The sequence below is a fragment of the Cervus canadensis genome, chromosome 12 (assembly GCF_019320065.1).
Source record: "Cervus canadensis isolate Bull #8, Minnesota chromosome 12, ASM1932006v1, whole genome shotgun sequence".
NCBI lineage: Eukaryota > Metazoa > Chordata > Mammalia > Artiodactyla > Cervidae > Cervus > Cervus canadensis.
In genome coordinates, this window is record NC_057397.1 from 39,996,658 (window position 1) to 40,016,999 (window position 20,342).

At 34.1% G+C, this 20,342-nt stretch overlaps 1 protein-coding gene across 2 annotated transcripts in view; it reads left to right on the plus strand.

Moving 5' to 3' along the window:
• The window catches only part of ZC2HC1A (zinc finger C2HC-type containing 1A), a 51,965-nt gene extending 31,854 nt beyond the window's left edge, over positions 1-20,111 (plus strand). Inside the window, exons 6-10 of one of the 2 annotated variants that reach the window (XM_043483707.1) lie at positions 125-224; positions 845-944; positions 9,827-9,943; positions 13,534-13,641; positions 17,900-20,111. In XM_043483707.1, the coding sequence (XP_043339642.1) occupies positions 125-224; positions 845-944; positions 9,827-9,943; positions 13,534-13,641; positions 17,900-18,065 (591 nt within the window). In that variant the 3' untranslated portion in view covers positions 18,066-20,111. The remainder of the gene's footprint in view (positions 1-124; positions 225-844; positions 945-9,826; positions 9,944-13,533; positions 13,642-17,899) is intronic. The other variant, XM_043483706.1, reaches the window with a different exon arrangement.
• The last annotated feature ends 231 nt before the right edge of the window (positions 20,112-20,342 follow it).

A 20,342-nucleotide genomic window follows, 5' to 3' on the forward strand; every position in this document is an offset into this window, starting at 1 on the left:
TGGATAATTTGAGTAGGTGGTAAAACATCTGACACATTTAAGGGAATGTGTGCTTTTGAAATACTGGTTTGTAATCATAATCAAAATGTAATGTTGATAAAACATTGTGTTTTCATTGTTTTAGTATAAGCCGCCTGCACTTAAAAAGTTAAATTCTCCTGGGACCACCTCATCAGGATCATCACGATTACCACAGCCAAGTGGCACTAGCAAAACTGTTGTAGGTAATGAGATCTGTAAAATAACTTGATTTTTTTTTTTTTTAAATATCAGAATCAGTAGAGAAGGAAATGAAGACAGTATTCTGTTTTGGATTATTTAAAACTAGGTTTATTAGGAGTTGATGTGGAAGATAAGAAATTATTTTGGGTAAAAATAAAGTAACTTTCAGTAGCTTATACTTTAGATGTTTTGTAGTCCTTTTTTAATGTAAATGTCTATCCTTGATGTAGTTACCGATATATCATCTCTTCAGAGTAGTCAACCAAAGTCCTTTTCTTGATTCTTTGACCACAGTATTTTTTCCCCTTGTTTCTGTCTATACCTGTCTAAACTTGATAATTATCCTTAATAGGCAAATATTTAATGGTTTAAAGAAGATCTTGATTGCTGAAGTGTACCTTCATTTGTATGTAAATTGTAAGAAAGAAGTACAGAAATTAGAAATGAAGGATGCTGTGTGTTGTTCCATAAAAATTTTACTTAATTTTGGATTTGATCGTTCATTTTGATTTTTTGTCATGAAGATTTATTGCCACGAAAGCATTGTTTTGTCAGATGCTCTGGTTAATGTGATTTTTCTTTTTCAGAGTGTTGTTAAAACTAATGCCTTTTTTATTAAAAGGTGCTCCCTCAGGTAAAGTGTCTTCAGTTGGCAGCTCTTCGGGAAACAAACTTCAGACCTTGTCTCCCTCCCATAAAGGGATAGCAGTCCCTCATGTAGGGTAAGTCTACACAGAACTTAATCTCTTAGTGATGTATATATTCATACATGCCTGGTACTAAGGTTTTGTTCTATTTAGGTAACATGGGGTCGCACAGAGTCAGACACGACTGGAGTGACTTAGCACACACAAACACACACACAGTTGGCTTTTTCATTAATCTCAATTTTCTAAGTTTGTCTTTTAATATATTGCTGATCAGGAGCTCACACACTGCTTTTAAGAGTCTAAATTAGTATAACCAGTTTGGAAGAAGTTCTGGTGGCATTTCTCAAGAGCCTTAAACATTCACATTTTCCATTTCATAATTTTACTTCTGAGAATCTAGTCTAATGAAATTAATTAAAATACAGTAGACCTTTTACACTAACAATTTTTTTTAAGCATGTATCAGGCACTGTGCTAGACATTTTACATTATTTTTATTAAAACCACCCCGCTGCCATAGGAGGAGAGGATCAGAGAAGCAAAGTAATTTCCTCAAAGCCACACAGCTGTCAGAGTTAGTAGCATGATACCAGCTGACCTCTCTTTGGTGATAAGCATCAGTCTCTTTACATATGGTTTTATTATAATGTAAAAAAAAAATGTGTAGCTATGTTTGAATATCAAATTGTGAAAATCTACAAAGTGATACTATACAATCATAAAATATATATAAATTTTAAAAAGATGAGTCTACTGTTATTGGAGAAGTAGGTTGGCTATAAACTCCGTGTATACTTCGATAGAAACTATAACAATTTAATACTATTTATGTTTCTATAGTTTTATGTATATGCTTTTTAGTAAAGTAGCATAATTAAGCCTTCAGCAATTATTTTAATGTGGGAAAATTCATTGATAACACTAGAGTTTTTAATAGAAATCTTTCTATTCTAGTAGAAACTCACTTTTCATTTTGATAAACAAGAAAACTAAGGGATGGCATATGATTATTAGAATGTAGCCTTATTCTTTATATTTACAGATACTGTTTATAAAGTTGGTTTAGGAAGCCTGACACATTATTTTCAGATCTAGAGTCTCAGTCTTGCTTTTATATAGGAAATATATAGGATGGTAACTATCTTTTTTTTTTTCCATTTATTTTTATTAGTTGGAGGCTAATTACTTTACAATATTGTAAGGATGGTATCTATCAATAGACAGTAATTGCCTTTTGTTTCCTAATTTGGATTATATATAAAGTGTTTAAGATCTAAAGATAGTTTATTGTAATTAGCATTGTAGAAAAAGAACAAGATCAGCTAACAAGATCTGATTAGTTAAATGCTTTTCTTTTTGTCATGCTTCCAAAAAAAAGAGACAGGCTATCCTTAAGAAAGAGACAGGTTATCAGTAGAACAGCTGGTTGAAGGTAAAAGGTTCTCATCTTCCAGTGCTAAAAAAAAAAAACTGATCTGATTTTCTTTTTATAGCTTTGACTCATTAGATACGTAAATATAGAAATATCAATATGTTTTAAGTTTATAAATGGGGGTTTCCGTTTATGGTTGACTGTGAATTATAGGCTGGTAATTTTTTTTAGTACCTTTCCTATCATACTGGTAATCTTAACCAGTTGGCACTATTAAGTTGCACTGACACTCTTTTTAAGGGGGCATATGAAGCTGGCTGGTAAAATGAAAAGGGTTACTGGATTTTGGATTAGAATACTAGATTTCTAGATCCTACTTTACCCCTAACTAGTAGCTACCTGACTTTGTTCTTATCTGTTTTCTCTTTCTTGCTCTGACAACTTTAAGTCTGCTTACACCTTGACAGCTGATGAACATTTATTAATCTTTAGGAGGAAATTTTTTTACTAATGAGAAGAAACTTTAGGCACAAGAATTTTAAAAGTTGTGCACTGCTATAGTGCTATAAAGATTTAAAAATTTTCATTTGTCCCTTATTAAACTGTCAGGCATGACTGTTTAAATCTCATTTGTCCATACTATATATGATGCTTATGTGTTAAAGGACTGTTTCTAACTGCTGGAAAGAGAGTGGCGATGTATGCTTCTGACCAATATATTACTATGAGTTAATATAATTACTGTATTAATTGATAGTAATATGATTATTATACTGAATAGAATCATTCATAGCTGTCAGAGTTCATTCCTTTTTTAGAATTACTGAGGTAATGGTTTGTCTCTTTTCCTTACTAGATTATAAAATCTGTGATGGCAAAGCTCTGTTTCTGCTTTACTTACAGATGTAACTACAAAATGTAGAATTTTTTTGTGAATATATGAAATAATAGTGAGTCAATAAATTCAGTTCCTGATTTGTTAACTTTTTGCAACATCACAGAATCATGATTCTGGTACTTGTAAGGTAATTACTTGAGATTTGTATGACTGTTCTTTTGTCTTTTCATACTGAAAAATTGAAGGCAAAAAGTGAAGGCGGTGGCAGAGGATGAGATGGCTAGACGGCATCACCGACTCCGTGGGTCTGAATTTGAGCAAACTCCAGAATATAGTGAAAGACAGGGAAGCCTGGTGTGCTGCAATCCATGGGGTCGCAAAGAGTCAGACATAACTTAGTGACTGAACAACAACAAAAATGATTATCATGATTTTTATTGACACAGATAAATCAGAATTGAGTAAAGACAGAAATAAGACATCTAGAATTAAGACATCTGGTTCAAGAAGTTGAGCATCTTTTGAGATTAGTAAAATGAGTCATTTTAGTGGTTTGAAATTATTTAAAGCCTGGTGTGTATAATCTTTATTGTGTTTGCCTGCAATCATACATATCAGTGATCTATAATATTTAGCATATATTGAAATCACACCACAGAAAAATTTATCTTTTTACTTGAAAAAATTCTAATATGTTTGATAATTCTAGACAACCTGTGGGTCAGCTGATTTTAACAGAATTTTTTAAAGCAAAATACACCCTAATAGAAATTTTTTTTCTTGTGCCAAAAATAGTTTTCTTTATTCCTAGAGATATTAGAAGTATGATGAAACCCAGAGGTTTTTTTTTTTCTTTCTTTTTTTTTTTTTTAATTTATTTATTTATTTTTTCAGTGGGGAAACCCAGAGTTTTAAATAAATATTGCTGTGCTTGAATTGTGTCAGATAGTTTACACAGTTGTACCTTTAGAATTATGTTTTCTTAATGGTTAATTATTAACTTAAATGGGTATTTCAGCTGATAATTTTCAGTAGTTAAAGTATCAAATTGCAGAGATTTACTTCTGTTCAATTACTCTGAGAACTAGAAGTTTACTTTGGAGATAGGATATAGTAGGTGTGTTAAAAGTAGAGAAACAGTGCAGGTAAGGAGCATTTTTTTTTTTTTTTTGGATGAAAAAAGAAATTGGTTTCTCATGCTTTATATTAACAGGAGTGAGGAATGAATGTCTAGGTTTTGAGTATATGTTTGTATGAGTGGAAACAGGCTTTTCTTATAAGCCAATCTTTTGATGTGTGTGGTTTGTGTGTACCATTATTTAGATTTTTATGAACTTCTCTACTTTCATTATTGGTCTGGAAATGCCTCAACCTAGAATTGCACAGTTTGGCTTCCTATGTGGATAACAATTATTTCAACTGTTAGACTAAGGAAGCTCACTTTGCCATGGAATTGAGTTACTACGTTATCTGTATAGAACTTAATCAATGAGTTTAGGATCAAAAGTAGAAGTATGGAAGGCTTCGAAACTTTGAGTGCCTCGAAACATTATAGCTATAGATGTCCACAAAGATACAAAATACCTCTTGGTAAAATTTATCCTCAAATTATTTCAGAAGTCGTCTTTTTGTTTTATCTCTTCTGCTCTGTTATAGTGTACAGGACTGAGTGGCTTATTTCCTAAGAATTCACTCTCATGGTGTCAACAATAAACAGGGACCTTTCCTAGGTTAAAGTTTATCTCAACTCAGAAATAGATGGATATGTTGCCAAATACTTGCCGCATTGCCAAAAACGCTCATTTAGCAATGAATATTTGGAAAGCCTGCCGAAGCATTGTTCCTTTCTAGATATACTATTCATATCATGGCAGTTACATACAGCTAGAGATAGTCCTTTTAAAAACCCTGGGTCTATCATTTATGTAAATGTATCAGCTTGACAAATTGTTACGTATTTTTGTCTTGGACTATAAGATAGTGATTTTGATCATAACTCTTTATGGTAAAATTTTAGATCATCATTGAAATTTGCCTTTCATTTAGATTTTCAAAAATTTAAAATACTGGCATCCTCTCAAGTATGGAATTTTGATGTTTTAGAGTAGGTGATCTTTTTGAACTATGGTCTGAGGGCCAAATCCTGCCCAACAATTGTTTTTATGGAACGTGGCTGCACATGGCCAGTGGTGAATTGTCTATGGCTGCATCCATGCTATAGTTGCAGAGTCGAGTGCGACAGAGACAGTATAGCCTGCAAAGCCTGAAAAATTTACTTTTTGGCTTTTTATAGGAAAAGCTTGCCACTCCCGGTTTTAGAATGGGTAAGTTGAAGGTAGGGATTTTAAGGATTCTTCATTTATTTCCAAAGATGGAACTATTTTTAAAGTCATATGGACCATCTAAGAAGTTAGACCACATATTAGTGTTCCAGTGAACCAAAGGGTATTTTTTTTTTAACTTTCATTAATCCATTCAAACACATTTCTGTGATTGAATTAAAAGAATAGTAACAGATTAAAAGTATACTTCCATGTTGACTCTGACCAAATCTAAGTACCAATGTAAGGATATATCCTGGAACTTCATATGGGAATTCTGTGTTTTGTATGTCAGTGGGAATTCTGTTTTGTATATCAAATTGCTTAGTCTACACCAAATTTGTGCTGTGTAGATGTGCTTGGTTGGCTTAAAATATGTTCCTTCTTTTCTTTAACAGCAGCAAGACTGTTAAATGAACTTCTTTATTCCTGCCTTAATATCTTAGGCCTTTCATGTAGCATTGTCATTACTGAATTGGACCCTTTGAAAGAAAAATAGCATAGAGGCACTCTGAAAACATTGATGTTGATAGTTCTGTAATGATTACGATCACACTGAAATTACAATTCTCAAACTTTGTAAATAAGGTAAAAATACATAATACAGTAGTAGATTTTTCATTGTTTTTCTCCAAAATTTATTATCAGAGTAACCCCAGATGTAGATAGATGTATAAACTAAATATTAAAATCACCAGTGGTGATGTTTTTCATAACTTGAAACATCAAAGACCCCTGAGGGCAGGGCAAAACATATAATAGAGAATTCCTGCTTCCTTTACTTGTTTTATTCACTTTCTTAAGTCAGTTATCGGTGGTTTGCAAGACCAAGAAACACAGCAAGAAGAAACTTTGACCGAAGAGCAATTAGTTGGGTTTAAAACTTAAAATTCCTTTTGAAAATATGTCGCCACTTTTGCAAAGAATTCAATTTCTTTCCAAATATCCCTTTATCTTGTTGCTACTTTGACTTATTTTTAATGCTACTGAAGGAAGAGGGACAGAAAAGAAATGGTTTAATAGAGAAGGAAAGGTGGATAAAGAAGCATTCTTGTTCACTAAAATAAATGTGAAAATGGTACATGAGAGCTGGTCTGGATCCAAGTCAGTTTAGGAAAATATTTAAGTATTTGAAAGATCTTTTGTTGTAAACTGATAATCTTAGCTTTTTAAATTTTTTATTGATATATAGTTAATGTACAGTATTCACAATTTTTAAAGGTTATAATACATTTAAAATTCTTAGGATATTTGGGTATATTCCTTGTGTTATACAATATATTGTTATAGCCTAATTATTTTATACATAGTAGTTTAAACCTCTGTGTCCCCCACCCCAAATTGCCTCTCCCTCCTTCCCTCTTCACACTGGTAACCACTATCTTTGAGTCAGTTTCTTTTTTTGTTCCATTCACTAGTTTATTTGTTAGATTCCACATATGTGATGTAATAGTATTAGTATTTGTAATGTATATACTTTATATATTTGTAATTTATATACAAATACTATTAGTAATAGTATTTGTCTTTCTCTAAGTGATTTACTTCACTTAGCATGTTACCCTCCATGTCTATCCATGTTATTGCAAATGGCAAAATTTCATGTCTTTTTATGGCTGTGTAGCATTCCATTTTCCATTTGTGTGTGTGTGTGCATGTATGTACATATATATGTATAAACCTCATCTTCTTTATCCATTTATCTGTTGATGGACACTTAGGTTGCTTCCGTTATCATGGCACTTGTAAATAGTGCTGCCGTAAATGTAGGGGTGTGTGTATCTTTTTGAGTTAGTGTTTTTTCAGATGTATACCCAGGAGTGGAATTACTGGGCCATGTGGTAATTTTATTTTTAGTTTTTTGAGAAATCTCCATATAGTTTTCCACAATGATTGCACCAATTTATATTTTCACCAATAGTGTAAGAGGGTTCCCTTTTCTCCACATCCTCACCAACATTTGTTATTTGTGTCTTTTTGATGATAGCCTTCTGACAGTTGTGAGTTGGTAGCTCATTGTGGTTTTAATTTGTATTTCTCTGATCATTAACTACAATGAGCATCTTTTCCTATGCCTTTTGGCTTTGGAAAATATCAACTTTGGAAAATGTCTAGTGAGGTCTTTTGCTTTTTTGATGTTGAGTTGTATGATCTGTTTATATATTTTGGATATTAACCCCTTATTGGTCATACCAGTTGCAAATATTTTCTCCCATTCATTTGGTTGTCTTGTCCATGGTTTACTTTGATGTCCAAATGATTTACTTTCATTTTAATTAGGTCCCAGGATAATTTTTAAATTTATTTAAAACCTTAGCATTGACTATCATGTCAAGGTTTTTCAAATATGTATGTTAGCAAAATTTTATATGTAAAAGCACCTAAATAGATATTAATTTATACAAAGATTATATTTATTAAAATTATGTAAAATGCATTTATGTGTAAACTTACATACTATATAACCTTGATTACATTGAGAATTTAAAATGTATTTTTATTTAGTTAGACCTTGAAAATAACATAGCATAACAATAGAGATCTACAGTGGAACGAAGTGATTTGAGCTTAATAACAACATTTACTAACATTTAGCCTAAGTAGCATTTGAACTGTGATATACATACATATACACAGGTAGACCTAGACCTGGGTCTCCTGCATTGCAGGCAGATATTCTACCATCTGAGCCACCAGGGAAGACCAGGCTAAGTAACATTTGAATTGTGTGTGTTTACACACATTCATATACATGGTAGACAAACCATTGAGTTGAATTTCATAACACAGGTATGTGGTAGTAAAATCATCATTGAAATATGCCTTTTAAACAAATTACATTTTTAAAATCTGAAAATACTAGCAATCCTTTCATATATAGAAAATATGTAATATTCCCAATAGAGAATTGCCTTTACATTTTTATTAGATTCTACTCGTCTCCTTTGTTTTATCATTTGTTAGATTTTAGTAGTTCTTATCATGTGAGAGGAATCCATGTTTTAAATGTTTCTAAATTTTAATTCTGAGTTTTAATTTCAGTAACTTTTTTTTCTGAGGAAGAAAGTAAAATCTTTTCTTTTTCTAAATCCACAGACACCGTTTGTAAGAAAAATACTGTTTGGAATGATAGTGCTTTGATTGTTATTACATAATTTAAAGAAGAATCTGATTTATTAATTAAAATTCTTAATAGGTTAATTTTCTACTAATTGCTCACAAATAAAATGCATAAAATGTTAATCTCACAAATTTTAGAAGTTTTGTTATTTTATATGTAATAAATATGCAATATATTTATTGGAGGCATTTAAAAAAATCCTTTAAAATGTTTTAATGAGTGTGATGTAAACACCTAATGTGAAGCAGCACCGCCTGCAAAGGATTGATATCAACTTTCACAGCAGAATGCCTGCTGCGTATAGGATATTGAAGGAACAGAAGCAGGATAAAATGAGTCCCTCTGTGGAGATCCTTATTATCTGGAGGGATGACCAGATTCTTTTGAGACACTAAACTCTGTAATAAGAACAAAGCTTCAGGTCTGTCTTATTTACCACAGTATCCCCAGAATTTAGCACAGTGCCTGATACATAGTAGGTGCTCAGGATTTAAATGAGTAAACAAAAATCCCTTAAAAAACTCTTTGTTATCACGCAGTGATGTGTCATTCAATAGTCATTGACAGTAGTACTCCTAGTTTTCTAATTTAATTTTCCCTGCTCCCTACTATGAATGGATATTGATTGATGATAATATCATTTGTTTGATGTAAAATAATGAAATCTTTGCAAACCTGCAGTTTTCTGTTATTCAGTAGCTGACAATCCTTTCTAATTTTGGTTAAAAATATTAGCTTCAGACAGCATGGTCACTTATAATTTTTCCATGTAGTTTTTAGAATTGCCATCAGTGTTTTCATAGGATCATGCTTAATGTTTCTTTGGATAAATTTCAGAAATAGGAAAGTTCTGTGAATTCAGGGAAAGGGACAGTTAGATTATTTGTGAGCTCCATAAGAACAAGCATCATATGTGTATTTATTTACCAAAATAATAACTTCCAGTTCACTGCTAGCTTCAGAAATTTTAAACAGTTGTCCTTCTTAAGTTTTGTTTTGTTTTGTTTTGTTTTTTTATTGATTCCATTGCCCTGATATGTGTAAGTGTGGATTATGTTAGTATGTTTGTCAAAACTGGCAGGGTGGCCTGTGTAGTCAGATTTTCATATTTAATAATGGCAGTTGTATGAACTATCTGAGGATTCTTTTTGACATTAGTCCTTACCCTGGCAGTCAGATAATTATGAAAAGAGCTTGGGGGGTAGATTTCTGATGAATCAGAATAATGTATTAAATTTTTTTTTTGAATATAAAGAAACAGTAGCATTCTCCTTATGGGTACACCTTTATATATTTTAATAGTAAGATGGACAAGTTAGGCCCTCCACTTCGAACTGGAAGACATGTGCAAAAGTTGTATGAGAGTGATACAAAATCAGACAGTGCCATCAAAAGACATGAGTTATTACCCATTTACAAGTAAGTATTTGTAACTCAGTTTGGTTGATGTTTTTCAGATATTTCCTTAAAGGCTTTATATAATGAAATACTATAAATTTGTACATTCCTATACCTAAAATTTTTTATTTAATCATTTTTAAGCCAAGAAGTGTTGAATAATCTTCTAGGATTTATACCACTTTGATTTTTGATGAGCATTTTTACTATCCTGTCTATTTTTAGAGCACTCATTAAACAAAATTTACATTTTAATTTTAAATTAAATTTTAATTTTTCCGAGGGTTGAAATGAGTTACCTTAATAATTGTTATTTTTATGAAACTTTTTTAGGAGTAAAATTTTTAAAAGAGTATAGGGAATATTACATTATATATTATATAAATAGAATATTGCCAGAGTATCTCTTAGTTAAGTAGATGATAAATTATTATAAAAAAGCAGGAAAAAGATCTTAGAACACATTCAATCCAGGGATCCGTAGTCTTTGTGTTAGATAGTTACAAATTCCACATAACACAGGGCAGTAATCTCATTCCCTTCTTTGTACTGGCCCCGCAGACTAAGAGGAGAAGCAGGATGGCAGTGGCAGTCTTGGGACTCTCCACACGAGTCTTCCAAGCTTACAAGTTTGTGCCCCCAAAGCAAGTCTTGCCCTCTCATCTTCAAATGATGAATTGAGGGTCTCATAAGTTAAATTACTTAATAGAGCTCACCTAATTAACTTTTAAACCAAAGTCTACCACAGCATTCTTTTTTCCATAAATAATACATTTAGCTAGATATATAATAAAACAAAGACGGGAAAAGTCTCAGTCTTTAGCAGCCGTCATGTGTTGTTTTTAAGTAGACAGTGATAAATCCTAGAAGGAAGAATTTGTGCGCTGAGCTTTTTTTCTTTGTACTGTTGCTGCTGTCTGTACCCTCCAAAGCAGATCTCAAAGAAACAGTGTTTAGCAGTGGGGTGGAGGAAGTGCCGTTGCAAAGTTAGACCTTCTTTTATTATTGGCTTTAACTCTAGCAGGCAGATTGTATTAATGGACACATAATAAGGTAGCACTTTCAGACTCTGACCAGGAAGAAAAATGTGTTGATGGTGTGAGACCTGGAGTAACATGTTTTAAGTATTGATCAAAATGGTTCTTGGCATTCCAGTTCTACCTTATAGATGTTACTAAAAATACACAATAGGCATTGAATAATGACACCTGTTGTTGATAACTTATATTTTATGTATTTTTTATTATTTTATAATTTGAATAATTATTGATATGAAGTTGTATGTGTATATGCATTGGTATGTTTGTACTGTCTATATATCATATGTACGTTATATGGGGGCGATAGTGTTTCTAACAAGTTTTCATTCTTGAGCCAAAAAACCAAAAACCCTGTTCATCCTGTTCCTCTATGACTCTTACTTGGAGGAATTGCCACCATTTGGCAGGGAGTTTTCAGAGACTGAATTCCTAAAAAGGCATGTGATAGTTCTGCAACATCCCTAGAGGGGCCATGTGAAAGTAGAGTAGCATACACCTCATGGGTGGACTTGCAGTGAGTGTTTGAAGGCCATTTGAAGAGGTTCAGGGTAACCCATCCATGCACCAGGGTGATTCTCGTCAAAGTTTAGAAATAGTTTAAGTATTCAAAGTTGCCTCCATTTGAATGATATCATTACATATTGAATATAAGATTTGGAATGAGACCCACATAAATTCAAATTCAAACACTCTGGCCATGTAATATGAGTGAAAGTTGCTCAGTCAAGTCTGACTCTTTGTGACCCCACGGACTGTAGTCCATGGAATTCTCCAGGCCAGAATACTGAAGTGGGTTGCCTTTCCCTTCTCCAGAGGATCTTTCCAACGCAGGGATCGAACCCAGGTCTCCCGCATTGCAGGAGGATTCTTTACCAGCTGAACCACACGGGAAGCCCCCAAGAATACTGGAGTGGGTAGCCTATCCCTTCTTAAGTGGATGTTTCTGACCCAGGAATCGAACTTGGATCTCCTGCTTTGCAGGCAGATTCTTTACCAACTGAGCTATTAGGGAAGCCCGGCCATGTAATAGCTTTGCACTTAATCTCTCTGACTATGAGTTTTTTTCAACTTTAAAATGGGAATAATATCTTCAGAGATTTTTGTGGAGATTAAAGAAAGCGAAGTATGTGTAGTACCTGGTATCATATCTAGCATGTAATGGGCATTTGGAAAATTTGGATGTATTTTGGAGACAACTGTTTAAAATTTGGGGAGACTCTCTCCAGCTTTGCTATATAAGTAGAGAAGGAAGAATTTCAGCCAGAGTTTGAGAACTTATAAAGGTGTTTTTTTTTTAATAGAATTCTGCTTGATCGTGTAACACAATATTGCTTATCTCTGAAATGAAAAGATTTGACTAAATTTCTAAAGAGAGGGAGGAAACTAACACTATAGAACATCTTACACCTAGTTCTGCATTGACTTATCTGTCACCTTGGGGAAATTACTTAACTACTCTTTGCCTCAGTTGCCTCCTTTGCAAGATAGAATTAGTAATCTTTACTGTTTCATAGGATTATTATGAGGATTAAATAAATTTTATATGAAGACGGTTAGAAATGTAGCTATAGGAATTCCCTCGTGGTCCAGTGATTAGGACTCTGCACTTCCACTGCAGGGGGCATGGATCTGATCCCTGGTTGGAGAACTAAGATCCCTCATGCTGTGAGGTGTGGCCAGGAAAAAAAAATGCATCTACATCAAATGTAGTAAGCACTGTTAATGTAAGTGTTAACTTGTAGTAGCAATACTAATAATAGTAATACCATATCACCCTTAGCTATGCTAAATGTAGTATCAATTACATTTTATATATCTGACTTCCTATAAGTGATGATGGTCACGGGTTATACACAAGGGAACTTGGACTCAGATTGCCAGACCCAGAGTTGTTCAGTGGCAGTTGAGATTTGAATCCAGATTCATCTGAATTCCAAAGCCTATACATTTTACCATTTTTACCTCATACATAAGTGTTCTTTGATTTCGGAATTTTCAGAAAGTGAATTCAGAAAGGTATGATCAGCCACTTTACTGATAACAGATAGCCCAGGTTGTATAGTTGGTGAAATTAAAATCTTTAGAGGCAAGAGTATATTATTAACCAATTCATTCTAGTTGCTTTTTTTAAGAACAAGCTTTCATAAATGGAATATTATTCTTCAAAAATGGTTAGCAAAATTTTTAACCCCATCTCATACATCTAACATTATTATTTAACTCTAGGCACTCAACAAGACTTATCTCTAGTTTGAGGGGACTGTAGATTTAAACTTTAAAAAATTTTGAAGTGTTTTAGAACGACTAACATAAATTTCATGTCAAGAATATATAGACATTTTTAAATGATTTTATGTACCATCAAGATATTGTTAGTCAATGCAAAATGCTTTGGCTTTTACTTCGTATTAAGGATTTCAGATGTGAAATAATTATGGATTTTAATCTATTGAGTTTACCTCTCTATAGCTTCTAGTTATTTTTCTAATCATTCTAATAAGCAATTTGTGAAAGAAATGCTTACTATTCAGTAGTTTTTTTTCCATTATGCCATCTCTTTCTGTCTTCTAGGACTAACATCAAACCTCGAAATTCCACACCACCTAGTTTGGCCCGAAATCCTGCCTCAGGTGTGCTTACAAGCAAAAGAAAAACATACAGTGATAGCTACGTGGCCAGGTATGTTTAGCTCTGATATTGTAATAACTAAAATAAAAATAAGTATTCATTGTTTTCCAAAGACCATGTACAAAATTTCTATCAGGTTATTAATAGAAAGTCTAATTTTTCCTGTGTGATTTAATTTGACTTTGTTATACAATAAAGACCTAGTTTTGAGTGTAAATAGTATTTTCTTATACCTTGTAGATGTAATTTTTGTGGTAAATACTCAGATACAGTTTGCTCAGTACCACTGGATGCATTTGTGTTTTTTATGTCTTAATTTTAACTGCAGCATGGTTATTTTTACCTCTTCAAATTGAATAATAGACTTTTTACACTACTGCTATTATAATTTTCAGCAGCATTTTAGTACATTTAAATTCCTCTGATGAGATTGTGATTATCCATGTACGTCCGTTTCTAATATGTCACAATATTTGCATAGCTTTGACATTGGCTCTGTTTTTCAACCTATAATAAAATCATTTCAGTTGTAAATACTTTATTTTTCATATGTATCCCAACTTATTCCATAAAGTTTTAAGGAAAGGTACAGAAATGTATAGTGAAATACAACATCGTTTTTTAAATGAAAGAAAATAGGAAAAGGAAAGGTGACAATTAAAAGATAAAGTGGAAAAAAGAGTGTGGTTAGTTCACAAAGTTTGTATCATGAGACCTGTAGATAGGCCAGCCCTGGGCCACAAAGTGGCGTATAAACTTCGTTGTAGTAGCCAAAGTACAGGAGAATGGAAGAGTAGTTACATGATTCTTGTTATCTGAAACAGAAAAATAAATCACTTTTTCTGAGAAAGTACAACTAGTCCTGAGACCTTAAAAGTTCTGCTGTGATTTCTCATACAGAAGCACTGTGTAATTTAGTGGTTAACTTATTAATTAACATCCTACTGAATCCATACGAAATAGGGCAATGGATTTCATAGGGTTTTTTTTTTTTAAGATGCCTATAGTGCACGCCTATAACATGACCATCCTGTGATACACCGAAACCAGTGTGATGTGGTTGTGTTATATGAAAGTATATATATTGTCTACTCTTGTTATAAGTATGTAATATGTACAGACATTCATTATTCATATTTAATCTGGGGATAGATTTTTAAGTATCTAAGATGCTAGCTCTCCCTCTTGGTTTTGCCCACTAGAGGAAGCATCTGTGGAGATTTCCAAAACCAAACATGTGGAGGTCTCTCCCAGATGGAGAGTGGGGTCTGGCCGTCTGCCATTTAGAAAGTTTTAAGGGTGATGCTTATGCTTAAGATGAGAACCATAGAGGAATTGATAAGTTGCTGTCTTTTCAGCTAGATTGTTTAATAAGTATTGTTTGTTTCACCTGAGGCTTTGATACATATTTTTGATTTGTATAAGGAAGTGAGCTTCTGTTTCTTAGAGTCCTGAATTGTGGCTGTACTGTGTTCTCTATGTGTGGAACCATGTGCTTTGAATCAGCGCTGAGTTTAAGATTAACATTCTGCTATAAAATGTAAAACTTAATAAATACATATGCTTGAGTAAATGAGTAATTTTATCTTTCCAAAGAGGTAGACAGAGTGTTAACAGGCAGGAGCAAAAGTCACATTAAAAAATGTTTGGGATATTCTTTTTTCCTTTTCAGACCTTGTTATCTGATAGGAAGCCCTGAGCCTTACTTACCTGAGTTAAACTCAACCTCCATCCTGGACAAAAATACTTATAAGTGAAACAGAAGGAGAATTCTCAGAGATTTATTTTTCTGGAAGTCTGATAGATTACATTTCCTGGACAACCCCTTCCAAATAGAACACCTAGAAATACTGGATAAAAGGGAAATATATGTATTTCTGAATGTATAGCTTAGCTTTCAGAAAAGAAAGGAAATTTCTAAAGAAAAAAAATACGAAGAAAGTTAGAGATCAATTTGGTGAATTAACTGTGACACTGCAGCTACTTTTGAGGTTTTCAGTGTCTTCACTACAGAGAGACTTGGGTTTTTTTTTGTTGTTGGTCAGAAGGTGCTTTATTGGGGGGTGGGGGCTCCGGCGTCTCTCGGCAGCTACAACTGGATCTCTCGGAATGCCCGCTTCTCCACCAGTTTCACTTTGTACTTGCGCTTGAACTTGGCTCGCTCCCGAGGCTCGATCATGTTCCTCCTCTGGAAGCTCTTGAACCGGTCACGGAGGATGTTGCCCTCGGGCCGCGGACCAGCCCTGAAGAGGCGGTTGGAGAAGTGGGAACGGGCGGGTCCGGCAGGACCACACAGGGCCCATGGCCTTGGGGGGAGCTGGGCTTCCCGAGGGAGGGGAGGGGCACCAGGGAGCCACAGCAGCTTGTGAGCGAGGGAAGAACAGGCTCTGCTCTGAGCTTTAGAGAGACCCCTCTGGGGCCGAAGACACGGAGGGTGGGGCTGGGAGACCAGGGACAGCCCAGGAGGAAAGACCTTCTGAGGATCCCAGGCTCCAACCATCGCATCACCCAGCCCGTCACCCTGGGGGACCCCGTGCCCTCAGCCCCCAGGCAATAGCCCAACCGGCCCCGCCTGGGGCAGCCGTGATGTCGGAGACTTGGGTTTTAAGGTAATTTGGGGAGAGAGGAATTGACTTCTGGGACTTGTACAAGATAGTGTTAAAAACAACTTGTCCTCACCCTTCCCATCATGCCTCTTGCTCTAAGCCAGGATTCTTGAGTGGTTCAGCAAAGATTCTTAGGCTCAGCCAGAGACACTTATATGACTGTATATTACATTCGTCACTGGGACTGTTTTCAGAAATAGGAGGTGATAGCAGGGCAGCGTCAGGTGTTTTCTCTTTCATGGGAGGCTTTGCAGCATTCCTGAAGCTTGTCTTCCTCAGCTATCCAACTGACAGCTTAGGTATAAGAGAATAAGATCTCATAGGTGGGTATAGGGTCAGTTTAAGAAGTCCTTTTTCCCAAAGGGAATCGGTGTGTCATAATAACAGTTTCATAGACATAGCTTCCTGGTTATCCTGAGGGATATGTCCGGTTTCAGTGAACTGCTTGCAAACCCTGTTGCCTAGAAACATAGCTGGCATTTCACCTCTGCTGGGTTTTCATTAAACAGAGCTGAGAAGTTATCCCAAGGTCAAATGTGTCCATAGAAGAGGAGAAAGGTTGTGTTAACCCTTCTCTCACAGTATTCAGAGAGTTATCTCTTGAGTGAAAGCTGGACTAGGGGAAAAAAAAAAAAAATCAGGAATAAGAGATTCCAAGGATACTTGGTCTGTCCTAGCCATGGCTCTGAGGGATGTGAATTCCCACTGATAATTCATAACTATAGGTGGGCCTTCATATGAGTTTAAGGTTTGAAAGTAAAACATCTGCATATTCTAGTAAATTCTTAACTGAAAAAAATAACTTGGATACTCTTGGTTTAAGAGCTTCCTGAGAGCTTAGAAAAGCAAAAGCAGAAAGAGCCAATTGAAATGCTGTTAAGCCAGGCCTCCTGATTCTCACAGGTGAACGCACATGAGCTTGCAATTCTGAACTACAAAACATATTTCAAGCCATAGAGGGAAACAGGGAATCAGTCATGAGTGACAACAGAAAACAAACACATATGCCCAAGACTTAAGATACTGAAATTCTTCAGACATTACTTATAAAATAAGTCAGTTTGAAGTATATAAAGGAATAAGACAGGGAATTGAAGTCATCAACAGTGACAGTATAATATCACAGAAAGATTAGAGATCTTTATAGAAGAACCAAACAACTCAATACAAGAGGGAAAAAGTTCAGTTCAATTCAGTCGCTCAGTTGTGTCCAACTCTTTGCCACCCCATTCACTGCAACTCACCAGACTTCCCTGTCCTTCAGTTTCTCCTGGAGTTTGCTCAAACTCATGTCCATTGAGTTGGTGATGCCATCCAAACATCTCATCCTCTTTTGCCCCTTTCTCTTTCTGCCCTCAGTCTTTCCCAGCATTGGGGTCTTTTCCAGTGAGTCAACTCTTCTCATCAGCTGGCCAAAGTATTGGAGCTTTAGCATCAGTCCTTCAAATGAATATTTAGGGTTGATTTCCTTTAGGGTTGACTAGTTTGATCTCCTTGCTGCCCAAGGGACTCTCAATAGGCTTCTCTAGCACCATAGTTCGAAAGCATCAGTTCTTTGGCATCAGTTCTTCAAGAGTATTAATGATGAGATTAAGAACCTTTTAGTTATACTTAATAATACTATTTTCTGTTTCCCAAGGGCTACAGATTGAAAATTACTGTCATGAACTTTGTGTTTCTACTTTCTCTCTGTACCTCTCCAGGCCAGATGGAGACTACATCTCTTCATTTAATGGTGGAAACACTAAAGGCGTTGAAGGAAATTCAGCGGGACACTTACCAAAATTCTGCCATGAATGTGGGACTAAATACCCTGTAGAATGGGCAAAGTTCTGCTGTGAATGTGGCGTTCGAAGAATGGTTCTGTGAACAGAATCCAAAAAAAGAAAAAGCTTAGTCCTGAATATTATGATTATTGCTGCTTGGACATCTGGAGCACTTCCTCTAGTGATTTCGTGCTAAAATTACTCAAAATACTTTTTTTCAACAGTTTTTGGAGCATAATTCTTTGGCCGTGTAATGTGCGTGTATATATGTGTGTGTACATATACTGTATATAATAAATACCTGGTAACCTAAGCTGTGCCATTCAAGGACATACCTACTTATCAGTCAGAAAATAACTTTAAGTGGAATCATTTACCTTAGGTATACCTTTTCTTTTGTTAAAGTACATTAAGTATACTTCCACAAACAATCCAGCATTAGTGCTTAGTGCTCTAAGCTTTCAGATGATCATTACTTTGAGCAGAACATAAGAATAAACATTTTTTATTATTGACCTATTTTCAGATAGTATCATTGTAGGATGGAATGCTTGAACTTTTGAAACTGAGAGAATAGTTTAGTTACAATTAGTTGTGTCGTTTTCCTGTAGAGCTCTTTAATAATTTATAAATATTTTTTAAAAAGAGAGGGAAAAACCCCTATTGCCTATGTTGCTCTTGACTCAGTGTATTAATTCTATAGAAATTTTTACTCAATTCTTTAAAACGTAATTAAGCAGTTCCCTTTTCAGAGACACAAAGCTGAAAATACATATGTTTCTTTTTCTAGTTATAACTGAATGATTATTTTTTTTTGCTCAGTGTATATTAGTTGAACATACATTCTTTCTACTTCTAATTGTCTTCAGATTTCACTTTTGTCCTTTTTTCCCATTATCTCATGTCTGAAGAGTAGTTTGCTACTTCATTTTTGCAGTTTGCAAGTTAATTATTTAATAGAAGATGCACAAAGTTCCTTGCAAAATCTTGCATTTATATCTATGTATTTGAATTTAGAAGAAATTAATGGATTTTAAGATAGATCATCTCACCTAATAAACAATTAACTTCAATAATTAATCGTTAGTGCAGGGCATGAAGGTAAAAAGGATTGAATTTTAATCACTCGAAGTATAGTTATATGTATTTATGGGTAGGTTAAGAGAATGTTAATATTTAATTTTCCCTACTCATGTTTTTCTTCCAGTGTTTAGTGCTGAAGCACCATTTACTTCACAATAAAAAGCCTCTGAAAATGCATTGCTTAATGGATAGCTGCTTTATTATGTAATTAAACATTCACAAAAATGTAATTATACTTTCACCTTTATTTTGACTAAAACACAGCTTTTAATCATTGTCACTTTCAGTGTAACATTGTATTTAGTAGTAAATGCCTTTGGTTGCTTGTGCAGCCAAATTCAGTAATTCAGTAGTTATTTCTGTTGAATCAAACCTAACAAACCTTGATCTTATTATAAAGGTACAAGCAAATCATTTATAGGCAATTTCTAACTTCTTGTTTATGATTCTGATCAACTGTGAGGATCAGCGTAGAAATTTGTGACTTACAGCTTTCTCTGAAATTCATTTATACTTAACTTTATAATTTTATTCATTAGTTGTTCTGTTTTGTTTTGTTTGTGTTTTTCATTTGGGCAGAGGATAACTTAGTGGTAATGGAAATTTAGGACTTACCTTATAGTTCCTTTCCTGACTGTCAATAATTTTTTTTCTGGTTGCCTTTATTTAGTCATATTGGCCAAAAGGAATGGTCATAGGTCAAAAAAACTATACTACAGCTTATTCCATCAACTAGAATAAGCTCTAATAAATTTAGGAGAATAATGTACATATTAGAGTTCCATTTCAATTGTTTATGTTCTTCTGTTCTAATTATTAGAAACCATATAAAGAAAGAACTTTAAACTCTTACTTTATCTAGAATTGAGCACTATGTTCTTCCAAGTATGTTTTTAAAGATCACATAAAAAAAAAAAAAAATCACATAATTTTTGTCTGCCCAAGGAAGGGATAGGTAAATGATCTTAAACAAAGTGGCATATGTTTGTTTCTCACTGAATTTTACTGTAGCAAGTAAATGTTATAATGTACTATGTGGAAATGAGTTGGTAAGAAATCATCTAATCCCAAAACCCAGAGATTGTTATAAACAGTAAGTAGGTGAAATATATTAATGAATTATGAAACATATCGATTCAGTGTATTTAAATGCATTTTTATATTACTTGCATATATTATTTTCATGTTGATTTGTTGTGCAATAGTTCAGTTTTTAAGAAATTTTCCTAGATCTATGCATCATTTATTTTATTTTTATTTATTTTCACAAGTATTTTCCAGTGTGGTAGAATGAAAA